The sequence below is a fragment of the Bos javanicus genome, chromosome 12 (genome assembly GCF_032452875.1).
Source record: "Bos javanicus breed banteng chromosome 12, ARS-OSU_banteng_1.0, whole genome shotgun sequence".
Taxonomy (NCBI): Eukaryota; Metazoa; Chordata; class Mammalia; order Artiodactyla; family Bovidae; genus Bos; species Bos javanicus.
This window is the reverse complement of record NC_083879.1, coordinates 26,325,101-26,344,361: the sequence shown is the minus strand read 5'-3', so window position 1 is coordinate 26,344,361 and position 19,261 is coordinate 26,325,101. Positions and strand designations below refer to the sequence as shown.

The 19,261-nt window shown below is 36.5% G+C and overlaps 1 protein-coding gene across 5 annotated transcripts in view; it reads left to right on the top strand.

The window, feature by feature from the left end:
* Positions 1 to 19,261, top strand: part of NBEA (neurobeachin) — a 676,277-nt gene that overhangs the window by 136,547 nt on the left and 520,469 nt on the right. For all 5 annotated transcript variants that reach the window (XM_061434789.1, XM_061434791.1, XM_061434788.1 and 2 more), the window contains exons 9-10: positions 11,837 to 12,034; positions 12,760 to 12,893. In XM_061434789.1, coding sequence (XP_061290773.1) covers positions 11,837 to 12,034; positions 12,760 to 12,893 — 332 coding nt within the window. The remainder of the gene's footprint in view (positions 1 to 11,836; positions 12,035 to 12,759; positions 12,894 to 19,261) is intronic.

Sequence of the window (19,261 nt, the reverse complement as noted above, 5' to 3'; positions counted from 1 at the left end):
AATGAACCATTCTAAGCTTTGGGGATTAAAAATGAGTAAGCTTATACTTTATTATGAGAATAATTGTATATGTAAACATTTGTAATTAAAAGTTGGTATGTATACCACAAAGAAAGTATAATGCAGATACTATTAACATTTTGTGGAATGATGATTAATTCCAGCTACAGAAGATTTAGGAACTCTTCATAGAGAAATATATTTTTTAGGGTTCTTGAAAAAATAAATTTAAGAGGCAGAGCAGGACAGTGGGCATGAATGAAGAGATAGAAGCAAGGGATATGTTTATGGATTGTTCCATAATCAGGTGTGACTGCAAAGCAAAATAGAGAGTAGATAGAGTGATTTGTGGTAGAATGTGAGAGTGATTACTGTAAGCTGAAACCAAGTTGATGAAGGCTTTGAATATCAAAATAATTTCCTTTAATGTGGAATTATCAAAAAATCGCTAGCAGGAGAATGGTTTAATCCTATTTATGTATTTGCCTTGAGATGTTTGGAGATATTAGAGTTTGGATGCTAATTTTTTAATGAATTCAGATGGACTATTTATTCATTTTGAAGAGAAAATCATTGTACATTATATAAGTGGAAACATTCTCTTAATTGTATATCAGGAAAAGTGATTCCTTGAATATTGGAATGTCATTACTATGTTAATATCAGCAACATTTGTCACATAATGAGTCTGGGGAAAGGAATAGATTTTGTCATATGTATGTTATCCTAACATAAATTCAATGATAAATGACTATATTTTTGATGCCTGTGAAGGTTTCAGAGATTAGTGTTAGAAAATAACATGCCTCTGCTCATATAATAATTAGATAAACAGTTTTCTTGCATTTAGCAGTGTTGTGACACATTTTCTCATATTCGTGTTAAGTAATTCCAGTTTGATTGATTAAGGTTCTACTCAGTGAAATTTTGCCTAATTAGCAGCTATGTCAGTTACCTGAATTTCACTGTCATCTATATATTGTGCCATTACCATAAAGTTTATGGTGAATGTTTTATGAGTAATGTTTAAGATAAATTAACATAGAAGATGTATAGTATTAAGTAGAAAAGGATATAGTGATAATAGCAGCTACCATTTGGCTTTAAAAGTACCAGGTATTGTTTATAGTGCTTTATTTATAGTATTTTGTGTGTTGGGTGTGTAGCAGATGAAAGGCAAATAACTTGTGGGTGGTTTCACAACTGTAGGTGATAGAGTTGAGATTCAGATGCAAGTCTAACTGGTTTTGAAGCTACAGATTTTAACTCCGTTGTACTGTACAGACAATATGATATTCTTTTTTAATTTTTAAAGCTTTTTGTCCAGTTTTATTGAAATGTAATTTATCATAACTTCTCTTAGTTTGGGTTTCCCTGGTGGCACAGTGGTAGAGATTCCACCTGCCAAGCAGAAGATGCGGGTTCGATCCCTGAGTTGGAAAGATCCCTTGGAGAAGGAAATAGCAACCCACTGTAGTATTCTTGCCTGGACAATCCCATGGATGGACAACAGAGCCTGGTGGGCTACAGTCCATGGGGTTGCAAAGAGTGAGACATGACTTAGTGACTAGACAATAACAACAACAAATTTCTTACTTTAATGTGTAGAGCATAATGATTTGACATGTATATATTGCAAGATTTATCACAGTAAAGATAATTAACAAATCTGTCACCTTTCATAGTTATAATTTTTGTGTGTATTGATAACTTTTAAAATCTACTCTCAGGAACTTTCAAACATACTGTTATTAACTATAGTCAACATTCTTTTTTTTGTTTGTTTTTTAATTTTTTTTTAATTTTATTTTATTTTTAAACTTTACATAATTGTATTAGTTTTGCCAAATATCAAAATGAATCCGCCACAGGTATACATGTGTTCCCCATCCTGAACCCTCCTCCCTCCTCCCTCCCCATACCATCCCTCTGGGTTGTCCCAGTGAACCAGCCCCAAGCATCCAGTATCGTGCATCGAACCTGGATTGGCATCTCGTTTCATACATGATATTTTACATGTTTCAATGCCATTCTCCCAAATCTTCCCACCCTCTCCCTCTCCCATATAGTCCATAAGACTGTTCTATACATCAGTGTCTCTTTTGCTGTCTCGTACACAGGGTTATTGTTACCATATTTCTAAATTCCATATATATGCATTAGTATACTGTATTTGTGTTTTTCCTTCTGGCTTACTTCACTCTGTATAATAGGCTCCAGTTTCATCTACCTCATTAGAACTGATTCAAATATTTTCTTTTTAATGGCTGAGTAATACTCCATTGTGTATATGTACCATAGCTTTCTTATCCATTCATCTGCTGATGGACATCTAGGTTGCTTCCATGTCCTGGCTATTATAAATAGTGTTGCGATCAACATTGGGGTACACGTGTCTCTTTCCCTTCTGGTTTCCTCAGTGTGTATGCCCAGCAGTGGGATTGCTGGATCATAAGGTATATTGCATACCCAGAACTTATTTATCTTATAACTAGAAGTTTGTACTCTTTGACCACCTTCATCCACTTTCCCATCCCTTACACTTACCTCTTGCAATCACTAGTCGGTTCTCTGTATGTAGGCCTCAATTTTTGATTCTCCGTATGAGTAATGTTTGTCTTTCTCTGACTTATTTCACTTGACTTAATACTCTAAGGGGCTTTCCTGGTGTCTCAGATGGTAAAGAATCTGCCTGCAATGCAGGAGACCTTGATTTGATCTCTGGGTCAGGAAGATCCCCTGGAGAAGGGAATGGCAACCCACTCCAGAATTCTTGCCTTGAGATTTCCATGAACAGAGGAACCATGGTGGACTACAGTCCATGGGGTCACAAGGAGTCGAAAAAAGTCGGATATGACTGAGCATGGATACACTTTCCCTTTCGATCCCCTAAAGGTCCATCCATGTTGTTGTAAATCGCAAGATTTCCTTCTTTTTTATAGTTGAATAATTCAGTTCATTTCAGTCGTTCAGTTGCGTCCAACTCTTTGCGACCCCATGAAATAATTAATACCATCTTATCTTTATTCATTCATCTATCAGTGGATACTTAGTTTGCTTCCATGTGTTGGTTAAAGTAAATAATGTTCGGTGAATGTGGGGCTGTGTATATCTTTTCTAGTTAGTGTTCTTGTTTTCTTTGGATATATATCCAAAAGTGAAGTTGCTGGGCCACATGGAAGTTTTGGTTTTAATTTTTGGAGAAAACTCCATACCAGTTTCTGTAGTGGCTGCAGTAACTCACTCAACAACTCTTAGTGGAGCTTTCGAAGAAAACAAAGATGGCTATTGCAATCTTTACCCAAGATGGGCTGTTTTACAGATAAAATAAATACAATGTCAGAAGTTTAACAGTATGTAATAGTAGATTATAGTTAATTGAATATTTGTAAGCTGTTCTTGAAGCTTGAATTTCCATTGGAAATTCTAGGTGGTATAGCATGGTAAACTAAAAACTGTCTTAAGTATTGGAATCAATAAAGTATGGTTTTCCAACATGAATTTCGGTTACAGGCTGAGACTTTGGTTTATCTTGCTCTTTGAAAAGAATTTCAGGTTCAAATTCTACAAAATTTTAGATACAACAGTGTGTGTGGTCTAAAAACAATTTTCATCTGCTCTTTCCTCAAGAGTTTTACTATCTGTGTTACTTACCTCCTCTCTCCTCCAAAGGGTCAGATGCTCATGTCATTCTGCATTAAGAACAGTGAATATGACATCTCATCGGAATTAGGAAGTTGTATAATTTATACCTTCACACTTTGACATGTTAAGAGACAATTTGAGGATTGTATAACATTTAACATGTTTACATGCTGCCTTTTTAGAGAATTTTTGAAGTACATTTATTTATACTTCTAATTTCTATTTTCTAGATATTTCAAGACTAATTATTTTTGTTCCATAAGCATAGAATTTTATTTAGGAAAATAAAATTTTAAAATCTAAATTTATATTGAAAGCTAGTAAGGGGAGAGTTAACAAATTTGCCGTGTTTTTGCTGGTGTTGCATATATTTTAAGATTCATTTTTAAATTAAAATGCTTGATTATGAGTGAACACTAGGTAGCATGTTGTTTATAATCATTATTATTTCATGCATTTTACTGTTTTGGCAAACGTTTATGAGTAAACATTATTTATATTAATTCACATTGGAAGAATGAATATCTGTTGGAGCTGAAAAAAAAAAAATGAGTCTGTTAGCAATACCGTATTTGAAGGATCCCAATGAAACCAGCAGAAAATCATCTAATGGGCCTATTTGTATTTGATTTATTAGCTAAAGTAGAGTTTTTATATAGATTTGTCAGAATTGCCCATATTTTATATTTAAAAAGCACTAATAAGCAAAGTCTGTAATTAGGAAGCAAAATCTCCTCTAGGAAGCTGTGCTTAAAAGAAAACAAAGCAAAAACAAAAAACTAGAACATCAGAATAATCTCCTCATTGGGTACATGCTTCCTGGGTAAAATGTTTTATAAGATATTTGGGAATAGGGTTAGGATAGACCTACCTTATATTGGGAGAAGGCAATGGCACCCCACTCCAGTACTCTTGCCTGGAAAATCCCATGGACGCAGAAGCCTGGTAGGCTGCAGTCCATGGGGTCGCTAAGAGTCGGACACGACTGAGCGACTTCACTTTCACTTTTCACTTTGATGCACTGGAGAAGGAAATGGCAACTCACTCCAGTGTTCTTGCCTGGAGAATCCCAGGAACGGGGGAGCCTGGTGGGCTGCCATCTATGGGGTCGCACAGAGTCGGACACTACTGAAGCGACTTAGCAGCAGCACCTTATATTGACTTATGCTTCATAATGAACAATAATTCTGGTGACGCTTTTAGATATTTCCCACTGGTTCTGGCTACAACAGAATAATTGAGAAATCAGCATTTACCAACGATACTCAAGATAGCTGAAGTATGCACGCCCAGTACATAAGTGTTTGTGCAGAAGAATCTTAATTCTACTCATGATCTCGTCTTTTGTTTGCTGTATAAATCTCTACAAAACTTTTTTCCCCTTTTTTTTAACTTAGAAAAATTAACATACAATTGAAATATAGTAGTTTCAGGTGTACAACATGATTGTATATTTTGAGTATATTGCAACATGATCACCACAATAAGTTCTAGTTAACATCCATCATCATAGTTACAAATTTTGTGTGTGTGTAATAAAAACTTAAAAAATTTTTTCTTTTAGCAACTTTAAAATATACCATACACTATCACCCTGCTGTATATTACATTCCTATTTTATAACTGGAAGTTTATTCCTTTTCACCCCTTTCAGCAATTTAGCCACCCCCCCAAATTCGTGAAACTCAAAGTTAAAAAAAAAAAACACAAAACACTTAGATCATAGTGTCCAGTCCCAACACTTCATGGCAAGTAGAAGGGGAAACAATGAAAGCAGTGACAGATTTTATTTTGTTGGGCTCCAAAATCACTGCAGACCATGACTTGCAGCTACGACATTAAAAGATGATTGCTGCTTGAAAGGAAAGATATGACAAACCTAGAAAGCACATTAAAAGCAAACATCAGTCTGCTGACAAAGATCCATATAGTCAGGGCTATAGTTTTTCCATTACTCATGTAAGGATGCGAGAGTTGGACCATAAAAAAGGCTGTGCTAAATTGCCTCAGTCATGTCTGACTCTTGGCTACTGTGAACTGTAGCCCTCCAGGCTCCTCTGTCCATGGGATTTTATAGGCAAGAATATGGGAGTGGGTTGCCATTTCCTTCTCTAGGTCATCTTCCCAACTCAGGGATTGAACCTGTGTGTCTTACATCTCCTGCATTGGCAGGCAGATTCTTTACTACTAGTGCCACCTGGGAAGCCCTAAAAAAGGCTGAGCACTGAAGAATTGCTTTCGAATTGTGGTGGTGGAGAAGACTCTTGAGAGTCCCTTGGACAGCAAGATCAAACCAGTCAATCCTAAAGGAAAATAAACTCTGAATATTCATTGCTGAAGCTGAAACTCCTCAATACTTTGGCTGCTTGAAGGGAAGAGCTGACTCATTGGAAAGTACCCTGGTACTGGGAAAGATTGAAGGCAAAAGGAAACAGGGGTGGCAGAGGATGACGGTTAGATAGCATCACTGACCCAATGGAAATGAATTTGAGCAAATTCCGGAGGATAGTATAGGACAGAGGAACCTGGTGTACTGCAGCCCATGGGGTCACAAAGAGTCAGACATGACTTAGAGACTGAACACCACCACCACCTCCTTTATCTCTGGCTAACCATCTGTCTGTTCTCTGTATCTGTGAACTTGCTGTTTGTTTGTTTTTTTTCTTTTAGGTACCACACACAAGTGAGATCATATATTTTTTTCCTGTCTGACTTATTTTACTTTTCATAATGCTCTTAAGGCCCATGCATGTTGTTGTAAATGGCAAGATACCATACTTTCTTTATGACTAACATTCCAATGTACATATATCCCACTTTTTCTTTGTTCATTTATTTATCTTTGGATGTGAACATCCTTGTTATTCTCTGCCTTTCTATACATCCTCACCAACGTTTATTATCTCTTGTTTTTCTGATAATACTCTTCATTGTGGTTTTGATTTGTGTTTCTCTGATGGTTAGTGACTTTGAGTAGCTTTTCATGTACCTTTGGGCTATCTATTTTACATCATATTCAGAAAAAATATGTGTGTTCACCTCTTCTGCCTGTGTTTTAAATGAATTGATCTTTGCTGTTGAGTTGTGTGAGTTACTTTTATATTTTATATATTAACCCCTTATCAGTTCATTTCAGTTCAGTTCAGTCGCTCAGTTGTGTCCAACTCTTTGCGACCCCATGAATCGCAGCACACCAGGCCTCCCTGTCCATCACCAACTCCTGGAGTTCACTCAGACTCACGTCCATCGAGTCAGTGATGCCATCCAGCCATCTCATCCTCTGTGGTCCCCTTCTCCTCCTGCCCCCAATCCCTCCCAGCATCAGGGTCTTTTCCAATGAGTCAACTCTTCGCATGAGGTGGCCAAAGTACTGGAGTTTCAGCTTCAGCATCATTCCCTCCAAAGAAATGCCAGGGCTGATCTCCTTCAGAATGGACTGGTTGGATCTCCTTGCAGTCCAAGGGACTCTCAAGATTCTTCTCCAGCACCACAGTCCAAAAGCATCAATTCTTTGGCGCTCAGCCTTCTTCACAGTCCAACTCTCACATCCATACATGGCCACTGGAAAAACCATAGCCTTGACTAGATGGACCTTTGTTTGCAAAGTAATGTGTCTGCTTTTGAATATGCTATCTAGGTTGGTCATAACTTTCCTTCCAAGGAGTAAGTGTCTTTTAATTTCATGGCTGCAGTCACCATCTGCAGTGATTTTGGAGCCCCAAAAATTAAGTCTGACACTGTTTCCACTGTTTCCCCATCTATTTGCCATGAAGTGATGGGACCGGATGCCATGATCTTCGTTTTCTGAATGTTGAGCTTTAAGCCAACTTTTTCACTCTCCACTTTCATTTTCATCAAGAGGCTTTTTAGTTCCTCTTCACTTTCTGCCATAAGGGTGGTGTCATCTGCATATCTGAGGTTATTGATATTTCTCCTGGCAATCTTGATTCCAGCTTGTGTTTCTTCCAGTCCAGCGTTTCTCATAAGGTACTCTGCATATAAGTTAAATAAGCAGGGTGACAATATACAGCCTTGACGTACTCCTTTTCCTATTTAGAACCAGTCTATTGTTCCATGTCCAGTTCTAACTGTTGCTTCCTGACCTGCATACAAATTTCTCAAGAGGCAGATCAGGTGGTCTGGTATTCCCATCTCTTTCAGAATTTTCCACAGTTTATTGTGATCCACTCAGTCAAAGGCTTTGGCATAGTCAATAAAGCAGAAATAGATGTTTTTCTGGAACTCTCTTGCTTTTTCGATGATGCAGCAGATGTTGGCAATTTGATCTCTGGTTCCTCTGCCTTTTCTAAAACCAGCTTGAACATCAGGAAGTTCATGGTTCACGTATTGCTGAAGCCTGGCTTGCAGAATTTTGAGCATTACTTTACTAGTGTGTGAGATGGGTGCAGTTGTGCGGTAGTTTGAGCATTCTTTGGCGTTGCCTTTCTTTGGGATTGGAATGAAAACTGACCTTTTCCAGTCCTGTGGCCACTGCCGAGTTTTCCAAATTTGCTGGCATATTGAGTGCAGCACTTTCACAGCATCATCTTTCAGGATTTGAAATAGCTCAACTGGAATTCCATCACCTCCACTAGCTTTGTTCGTAGTGATGCTTTCTCAGGCCCACTTGACTTCACCTTCCAGGATGTCTGGCTCTAGGTCAGTGATCACACCATCGTGATTATCTGGGTCGTGAAGCTCTTTTTTGTACAGTTCTTCTGTGTGTTCTTGCCACTTCTTCTTAATATCTTCTGCTTCTGTTAGGTCCATACCATTTCTGTCCTTTATCGAGCCCATCTTTGCATGAAATGTTCCCTTGGTATCTCTGATTTTCTTGAAGAGATCTCTAGTCTTTCCCATTCTGTTCTTTTCCTCTATTTCTTTGCATTGATCGCTGAGGAAGGCTTTCTTATCTCTTCTTGCTATTCTTTGGAACTCTGCATTCAGATGCTTATATGTTTCCTTTTCTCCTTTGCTTTTAGCGTCTCTTCTTTTCACAGCTATTTGTAAGGCCTCCCCAGACAGCCATTTTGCTTTTTTGCATTTCTTTTCCATGGGAATGTTCTTGATCCCTGTCTCCTGTACAATGTCAAGAACCTCATTCCATAGTTCATCAGGCAGTCTATCAGATCTAGGCCCTTAAATCTATTTCTCACTTCCACTGTACAATCATAAGGGATTTGATTTAGGTTATACCTGAATCAGACATATGATTTGTAGATATTCTCTCCTAGTTTACTTCCCTGGTGGCTCAGACAGTAAAGCATCTGCCTACGATGCAGGAGACCTGGGTTCAGTCCCTGGGTCTGGAAGATCTGGAGAAGGAAATGGCAACCTACTCCAGTACTCTTGTCCATGGAAAATCCCATGGATGGAGAAGCCTGTTAGGCTACAGTCCATGAGGTCGCAAAGAGTCATACACAACTGAGAGACTTCACTTTCACTTTTCCTCTTTGTTGCTGTGCAGAAACTTTGTGGTTTTATGTAGTCCCGCTTGTTAATATTTGCTTTTGTTGTCTTTGCTTTTGATGCCAAATTTTTAAAAAAATCCTAATGTAGCCTCTACTAAGAGCATATGTTGCTCTTTTTCCAGTTGCTATTCCCATCCTTTACATATTGCTCTTCTTGGTATATTATTAACAGCATAAAGAGACTTCACTTCTCTACTTGATTGTCCTACAGTTTGCCTTTATCTTATCCAACTCCTGTAGTCTTTACTTATTTGGTCAGGTTCCCCAGTGTCTCAGTATTCTATATACCGTTCTCCCAAATTCCCTCAAATAATTTTATTTCTACAAGTTGCTGCTGCTGCTGCTGCTGCTGCTAAGTCGCTTCAGTCATGTCCAACTCTGTGTGACCCTATAGACGACAGCCCACCAGGCTCCTCTGCCCATGGGATTTTCCAGGCAAGAGTACTGGAGTAGGGTGCCATCGCCTTCTCCCTTCTACAAGTTAGCTCTTTGGTTTTACTCTAAAATAATTAATAGTGCTTTTGATCTTTGGTTCACAAAATAGGTCAAAATTCTAACATATTTGTTAAATCTTACTCTAAAAAGGTGTTAAAAACACAAATGTTGGGATTGACATATACACTTTGCTATATATAAAATAGATAACTAATAAGGACCTACTGTATAGCACAGGAAACCCTTCTCAAGGCTCCATAAGGACCTGTATGGGAAGAATGCATTAAAAAAAAGTGGATGTGTAGCAGAAACTAATACAACATTTTAAATCAACTGTACTCCAAAATAATTTTTTAAATAGCATCTTAAAAATATTCAGATGTTAAACATTTTGACCGTTTATGATTTTTCTGACATACATAATAAAGTATTTATTTTATAACACTAAGGCAATCAGTGAAGGAGGCAATTACATGGATTTTGTATTGCCAGTAGTTAGCTCATATATTTATTAAAATATTTTTAAAAGAATTTTTTGTTTCAATTTCCTGTTATAATGTCACCTATTTAGTACATTAGGAATTGAAGTAGAGTCTTTGATTCAGATTTTAATTTACCTGTTACCTCTATCTTGTATGAATCCGTGAGTTATAAAAATGATTAAATTAGGAAACATTGAAATGAGAGATAATGTTCTACATCCCATTTAATTGAGAAGATAGCAAAAGATCTGATCCAAAATAGTGACATTTTCTTACCTTATGTCTAATATTCAAATATATAGACATGCATACATTTAAAAAGTAAAGGTACCATCTATAGCAACATACACACACATTTCATTTTTCATGCTGCTCCTGTCTTCTGACATGCTAATAATGAACAATTTGCATCCAGGTTCAAGTTAGTAAGACTCTTTCAGTAGTAGTTCAGAAAACTGTAGATAATTGGCTAAATTTGTCCTGACATGTTTGATCTGCATGCAGTTCAGTTCAGTCACTCAGTTGTGTCTGACTCTTTGTGATCCCATGGATTGAACTCCAGTCCTTCCATCACCAACTCCAGGAGCTTGCTCAGACTCATGACCATTGAGTCAGTGATGCCATCCAAGCATCTCATCCTCTGTCGTCCCCTTCTCCTCCTACCTTCAATCTTTCCCAGCATCAGGGTTTTTTCCAGTGAGTCAGTTCTTTGCATCATGTGGCCAAAGTATTGGAGTTTCAGCTTCAACATCAGTCCTTCCAATGAACATTCAGGACTGATTTCCTTCAGATTTGACTGGTTTGGTATCCTCACAGTCCAAGGGACTCTCAAGAGTCTTCTTCAACGCCACAGTTCAAACGCATCGATTCTTCAGTGCTCAGCCTTCTTTATGGTCCAACTCTCACATGCAAACATAACTACTTGAAAAACCCTAGCTTTGACTAGACAGACCTCTGTTGGCAAAGTAATGTCTCTGCTTTTTAATATGCTGTCCAGGTTTGTCATAGCTTTTCTTCCAAGAAGCAAGTGTCTTAATTTCATGGCTGCAGTCTCCATCTGCAGTGATTTTGGAGCCCATGAAAAGGAAGTCTGTCACTGTTTCCATTGTTTCCACATCTATTTGCCTTAAAGTGATGGGATACTAATATGTGATTTTTGCAAAGGTTAAATGTATTATTGTCAGTTTTATACACCTGCAGAGAAATTTTAACTTTTTCTAACCATACTTTTCTTATTGTAGTCCTTTATTTCTTGTCCTTTATTTAAAGTGATAACATGAACTTTTCTTCTGGGTTTTGAAATGGCTATTGTGATTTTTTGTGGAGTAGCATTGATACCACTATCTTGATACACTTTTTGTAATAAAGACATATTTTTGTGAATAAACTTTCTTTAGTCTCAACCGATAGTGTTGTTTCTCTATTAATAGTTCATGTGCCGGGCACTGTTTACTTCTATACATGCTTTTGAAAGTGTTAACAAGACAAATTTTAATTTATGTTATGAATTGTTGAAGTAAAAGCCTATTTACATTTAATACCATCTGACCTTATAATATCTTAATAAAATTATTTTATATATGATCACAATTTTAGTAAAAATGATAACATGAAGATGTTTATTAGCATAATAAACTGTAACTCACAGAACTGAGGTGAGAATAACAAAATAATGCCACTGACAAGTTCCCAACACATGGAAATGTCACAACAAATCATGTATCTTAAATTTTTTTCTGCTTTAAAACTTGAGATTTTTATGTTTCATTTAAAGAGTGTTTAACTTAAGTTTTATTTTTTCAGAGCACCTTCAAGTTTAAGTCTGAAAGTGATATTCATTTAGCAGAACATCATAAACAGGTTCTGTATGATGGGAAACTTGCAAGTAGTATTGCATTTACATATAACGCTAAAGCCACTGATGCTCAACTATGCCTGGAATCATCACCAAAGGAAAACGCTTCGATCTTTGTGCATTCCCCACATGCTCTAATGCTCCAGGTAGGTGAATAGTAGCTTAGTCTTAATGTTCTCATCAACACTGTGTCTTTATTTTACATTTTATACATTGCTGCTGCTGCTGCTAAGTTGCTTCAATCGTGTCCCACTCTGTGCGACCCCATAGACGGCAGCCCACCAGGCTCCTCCGTCCCTGGGATTCTCCAGGCAAGAACCCTCATTGCTCACCTGTAAATCTCCAGTTGCTATTTGTTTTTCTTCTTTGGTTTTCTAGTTCTTTGAACGGTGTTGTTGCCTTCTGCATTTTATTTGGCAGTATAGTTTACCTTGGATTTGTCTCCTTAGTAGGAAATCTGTCTTTTCTGTTGTATTTTATGTTTCTTATCCTTTGAAATAAAATCAGTGAATTAGTAAATAGATAATTGTAAATATAAAAATACTTTCCTGTAAGTATTTTTTCCCTAATAAAAATTACTTGAGTGCTTTTGTATTAATAGCATCTCTTATTTTAAAATATATTTTGATTTAGACACTCATATTTTCAGTGTAAAAATCTCTCAACTTAAGCTTTAAATTTAAGTGATTGTCAAAATATTTCAAATTTTTATTTTAAATGTGTATAAAATTATATAATTTTGATTTAAAATTTAAAAAATTGATTTAAAAATATCTATTTTATTTAATTTTCTTACAAAGTTATTTGAAACAAGGAAATAGTGATAATATGCTTTAGAAAATTTAATAAGCATTTTTGTTTTTGAACATAGGATGTAAAAGCTATAGTTACACATTCAATTCATAGTGCAATTCATTCAATTGGAGGGATTCAAGTGCTTTTCCCACTTTTTGCACAACTAGACAACCGGCAGCTCAATGACAGTCAAGTGGAAACCACTGTCTGGTAAGTTTTCTTTCAATATGTAACTTATGGTATTTTTTAATTGTTTAGATTATGCATGGTGCCCTTGGTGCTATGTAAATATATTATAATAGTGGTTTTTATCCTTAAAATGCTAATAAAGTTTCTTTAGGATTAAGGCAGATATATTTACGCAAAGTAAAAAAAAAGTTGACAAATTTTATAACCACAAAGGAGTGACTTCCTTGATAAAAAATAAAAAAATTCTTACTAGGTATAGCATAATGATTATAATATGAAGTAGGAAAAGTGTCAGTCCTGGCCTTTCCCTTTGCAAATGAATGCTCATTGTTCGAATTGTTGGTGAAATCCTGTCAGATTAAACAAAATTACTAGGGTAAAGTTTATTCTCAAGAATAGTATTTAATAACAGTTATACAATTTATATCCTAAATATTAGTATTATTCTATAATGCTAGTATCATAATACTAGCACAATGTTAATTGAAATTAGCTTTTTTTCTTATGTTTAAGAGCCTAAATCTAACCAGTGGCATATCCATGTTTTATATATTCAGAATTTCTAATTAGATTTATTTCATGTGCAATTTTTATAATTTCTTTTTTTTTTAATTAAAAAAATACCTCATGTATTAAACTCCAATTTAACCTTATTTTGTAGAATCATTTATGGCATAAGTTAAATGTGAATTACACAAATAGTTTAACTATTTCTGTATATGTTTGGAGAATTTAAAGGGAAAGTTATATAAGTAAACATTAGTTTACTAAACAGTAACATAGAAATGCTTCATTAATATGTACATATATACATGAGATTCTTTATGGATCATCCAATTTTGAATTGATAGAAAAACTAGTGAATGAAATTAAGATGGGAAAAATTTAGAGGTCTTGAAATGTAACATGATTTTTCATATTAATTATTTAAATTAGCTATTAACAAACTTCTGTCTTAATATTGCTCCTAGTATTGTCCCTATATTGGGACCATCTTTATGTAAAGTATAAATCTAAATCTAAATCTGACCTGTACATTTACAAAACTCAGCTCTCATCCATGGGTCATGCTTTTTTTCTTTTTTTTTTTAAATCAGTATAATGTAATGGTTAGCATTTCATGTGAAAATGAGTATGGAGGCCATGTCCTGCTGAGATATTACTTTGCTATGAGATCTTCAGTCATTTTACTGAGAAGTAGATCAGCTTAGTTGAAAAATGAAACTTTAAATCCCAGTCCTAATTTAAATGCAAATGTTTTGTTCTTTATCATCTAAGTGAACTAGGACACATTATGATCAGTAATTTAAAACCTAGTAAGTGCTATGAAAAGAAGTTAGAAGTGAAATAGCAATTAGAAAACTTCATGTGTACTTTAAATATTTCTTATGAATTAATACTAAGTCCATAATTATTTTAACCTGAAATATATTATAATAATTATATTTATAATATATTATAATTATTATGATTATAATATATAATATTTAACCTGAAGCAAATCACTATTTGCTTCATGCAGAAAAATTAGAAAGGTTATGCAGTTTGAATGTTACACCTAAAATGATTACAATAATTTATATTATTGAATAGTTATAAAATCTCAGTGCTAAAACTATTTAACAGGTATCTGGTCCATTCATCCAAGGACCAGGACCAAGGACATGGTTATTTGTTGTATCCTGTTTTCAAAACTCATTTTAGTGTTTTTATTATATTTTGATATTTAAATTGTATTTATTTTATAACAGGTAAAAGGTAGTATAAAGGATCAGCTTTCTGATTTTCATTTGGATTTGTTTTTAGTTCTTTTATATCATTCATGTTAATTTTTCCATGCAATAACTTTAATTTTTTCAGTGATATATATGTTCTTAGTTTATGGCCAATAAAAAAAAGTATAATAAGAAATGTATCACTTTCCGTTTCAGTAATAATACATACCTGTTTTGGGTATGTATTTCAGCCCTCCCGTGTGGTTCACTTATGTGCTATTTTGAATTCTTATCTAATAGTTTTTCATTAGTTACTTCAAAGCTCTTGATGTCTGAGGTTGGCTTTTTGACATTTGTGTGTATCAGTAATGAAGTCTTTTGTTATATTTAAAGTTTGGAGGGCCACCATTTTGGTGGTAGTACTGTCTTTCAGTTTTTAAAACGTTGAAAAAAATTTTTTAATGGAACATACCCCTCTACTTGAAGAACATAAATTGTTAGCTTTAGGACAAGGATTGATAGAATTCCTTAATTTGGGGCTACATCTTAAATTCATATGAAAGAGAATTTAAAATAGGATATGTTATCTTATTTTTCAGTTCAGTTTAGTTCAGTTGCTCAGTTGTGTCCGACTCTTTGAGACCCCATGAATCGCAGCACGCCAGGCCTCCCTGTCCATCACCAACTCCCAGAGTTCACTCAGACTCAGGTCCATCAAGTCAGTGGTGCCATTCAGCCATCTCATCCTCTGTTGTCCCCTTCTCCTCCTGCCCCCAATCCCTCCCAGCATCAGAGTCTTTTCCAATGAGTCAACTCTTCGCATGAGGTGGCCAAAGTACTGGAGTTAACTTTAAACTTGTAGATGAATAGGGATGGCTTTCCATCAGAGAAGGTGATGGCACCCTACTCCAGTACTCTTGCCTGGCAAATCCCATGGATGGGGGAGCCTGGTAGGCTGCAGTCCATGGGGTCGCAAAGAGTCAGACACAACTGAGCAACTTTCCTTTTCCTTGGTGCTAATGGTAAAGAACCTGCCTGCTAATGCGGGAAACTTAAAGAGATGTGGGTTCTGTCCTTAAGTTGGGGAGATCCCCTGGAGGAGGGTATGGCAACCCACTCCAGTATTCCTGCCTGGAGAATCCCATGGATAGAGATTCCCAGCTGGCTACAGGCTATAGCATCACACAGAGTTGGACATGACGAAATGATTTAGCACACATGCAGGCATGCACAGATGAATGAGAATCTATTTGAACTTTAAAAATCTTCAACAATATTTTATATATGCCTATTTTAGAAAATGTTTTTTTGTATAATAAACATATGCCCCAAATTGCAATATTGTCTAATTCTTGACTACTTTTTGGAAAAATTGAGATAAGCTCTGAAGTAAGTTAATTCTTTGCCTTTTATGTTTCAAGCTAAAACATCTTAGTTTCATGTACTTTCCTCCACTCAGTAGCCTGATTTATGAAGCATTTTATTGTTTATGTAAGTCTCACTTCTGTTGACACTATAATTTATTATTCTAATCATTGGTGAGTTTTACTGTATATATTGCAGTCTTAATATTAAAATAATTTATTGAAGAAATTATTTTCTAGAGCCTTTAAAAATAGGCTTTGTATGTACAGGAGAAATTTATGACTTTGTTTTATCATGAAGGCTACATATTATAGTTGTTAACTAGTGTGAATGTTCAAGTTAGAAAAACTTGAATTCAAACCCCAAGTTTATTTATTATTATTTCCATCTGACCAAAAATGGTCCACTGGAAAGGGAATGGCAAACCACTCCAGTATTCTTGCCTCAAGAACTCCATGATCAGTATGAAAGGGCAAAAAGATATGACATTTGATGATGAGCCCCCCGTGTTGATAGGTGTCCAGTATGCTACTGGGGAAGAACAGAGAAATAGCTCCAAAAATAAGGAAGAGGCTGCGCAGAAGTGGAAATGATACTCAGTTGTGGCTGTGTCTGGTAGTGAAAGTAAGGTCCAGTGCTCTACAGAACAATATTTCATAGGAACCTGGACTGTTAGGTCCATGAATCAAGGTAAATTGGATGTGATCAAGGAGGAGACAGAGAAGCCTGGTGGGCTAGTCTGTAGGGTTGCAAAGGGTTGGACACGACTGAAGCAACTGAGCATACAGCATACAAGTAGGAGATGGAAAAAGCGAACATCTACATGTTAGAAATCAGTGAACTAAAATGGAACAGAATAGACAAATTTAATTCAGACGACCATTATATCTACTACTGTGAGCAAGAATCCCTTAGAAGAAATGGAGTAGCCCTCATGTCAATGAAGAGCCCAAAATGCAGTACTTGGGTGCAGTCTCAAAAATGACAGATGCTCTTGGTTCTCTCGATTTGTTTCAAGGGCAAACCGTGCAACATCCAAGTCTCTTCCCCAACCACAGAGGCTGAAGGAGCTGAAGTTGAACAGTTCTTTGAAGACCTACAAGACGTTCTAGAACTAACATCAAAAAAAGATGTCCATTTCATTATAGGGAGTTGGAATGCAAAAATATGAAGTCAAAGAGATACCTGGAGTAACAGGCAGGCTTGGCCTTGGACTACAAAATGAAGCAGGGCAAAGACTAACAAGAGTTTTGCCAAGAGAACACACTGGTCATAGCAAACACACTGTTCCAACTAGCAAAAGAGATGATTCTACACATGGACATCACCAGATAGTCATTACTGAAATCAGATTATGTTCTTTGCAGCCAAAGATGGAGAAGCTCTATACAGTCAGCAAAACAAGACCTGGAAGTGATTGTGGCTCAGATCATCAGCTCCTTATTGCAAAATTCAGGCTTAAATTGAAGAAAATAGGGAAAACCTCCAGTGTATGACCTAAATCACATCACTTATGATTATACAGTAGAGGTGACAAGTACATTCAAGGGATTAGATCTGGCAGACAGAGTAGGTTCATAGCATTGTATAGGAGGTGGTGACCTAAACCATCCCCAAGAAAAAGAAACGCAGGAAGGCAAAATGGTTGTCTAAGGAGGCCTTACAAATAGAAGAGAAAGAAAAGGAAAGATGTACCCAACTGAAGAGAGTTCCAGAGAACAGCAAGGAAAGAGAAGAAAGCCTTCTTAAGTGAACAATATAAAGAAATAGAGGAAAACAATAGAATGGGAGAGACTAAAGATCTCTTCTAGAAAATTTGAGATACTGAAGGGACACTTCATGCAAAGATGGGCACAATAAAAGACAGAAACAGCAAAGACCTAACAGGAGCACAAGAGATTAAGAAGAGGTGGAAAGAATACACATAACTAGACAAAAAGGTCTTACTGGATAGCCAAGACAGTGTGGTCACTCACCCAGAAACAACCATCCTAGAGTGTGAAGTCAAATGGGCCTTAGGAAACATTACTCGAACAAAGCTGGTGAAACTGATGGAATTCCAGCTGAGCTATTTCAAATCCTAAAAGATGATTCTGTTAAAGTGCTGGGCTCAATACTCCAGCAAATCTGGAAGACTCAGCAGTGTCCATAGGACTGGAGAAGATCAGTTTTCATTCCAATCCAAAAGAAAGGCAGTGCCAAAGAATTCAGACTGTTGTACAGTTGTGCTCATCTCACATGTGTGCAGGGTGATGCTCAAAATCCTTCAAGCTAGGCTTCAACAGTACGTGAACCAAGATCTTCCAGATGTAAAAGCTGAATTTACAAAAGGCAGAGGAACCAAAGATCAAATTGCCAGTATCCGTTGAATCATAGAAAAGGCAAGGGAATTCCAGAAAAACATCTACTCCTGCTTCACTGACTATAGAAAAGCCTATGACTGTGTGGATCACAACACACTGTGGAAAATTCTTCAAGAGATGGGACTACCAGACTACCTTACCTGCCTCCTGAGAAACCTGTATGCAGGTCAACAAGCAACAGTTAGAACCGGACATGGAACAGCAGACTGGTTCCAAATTGGGAAAGGAGTACACCAAGGCTGTATATTGTCATCCTGCTTATTTAACTTATATGCAGAGTACGTCATGAGAAATGCCAGGCTGGATGAAAGCACAGACTGGAATCAAGATTGCCAGGAGAAATACCAACAACCTCAGATATGCAGATGATACCATTTTAATGGCAGAAAGCTAAGAGGAACTAAAAAGCCTCTTGATGAGGGTAAAAGAGGAGAGTAAAAAGGCTGGCTTAATACTCAGCTTTCAAAAACTAAGATCATGGCATCCTGTCCCATCACTTCATGGAAACAGATGGGAGGAAAAGTAGAAACAGTGTCAGATTTTATTTTCTTTGGCTCAAAGAGCACTGCACATGGTGACTGCAGCCATGAAATTAAAAGATACTTGCTCCTTGAAAGGAAAGCTGTGACAAACCTAAACCTAGACAGAGTATTAAAAAGCAAAGACACAATTTGCCAACAAAGTTCTGTATATTTAAAGCTAATTTTTCCAGTTGTCATGTATGGATGTGAGAGTTGGACCATAAAGGAGGTGAGTGCAGAAGAATTGATGCTTTTGAGCGTGGTGCTGGAGAAGACTCTTGAGAGTCCCTTGGACTGCAAGGAGATCCAACCAGTCAATCCTAAAGGAAGTCAGTCCTGAATACTCATTGGAAGGACTGATGCTGAAGCTGCAGTACTTTGGCCACCTGATGTGAAGATCCGACTCATTGGAAAAGACCCTGATG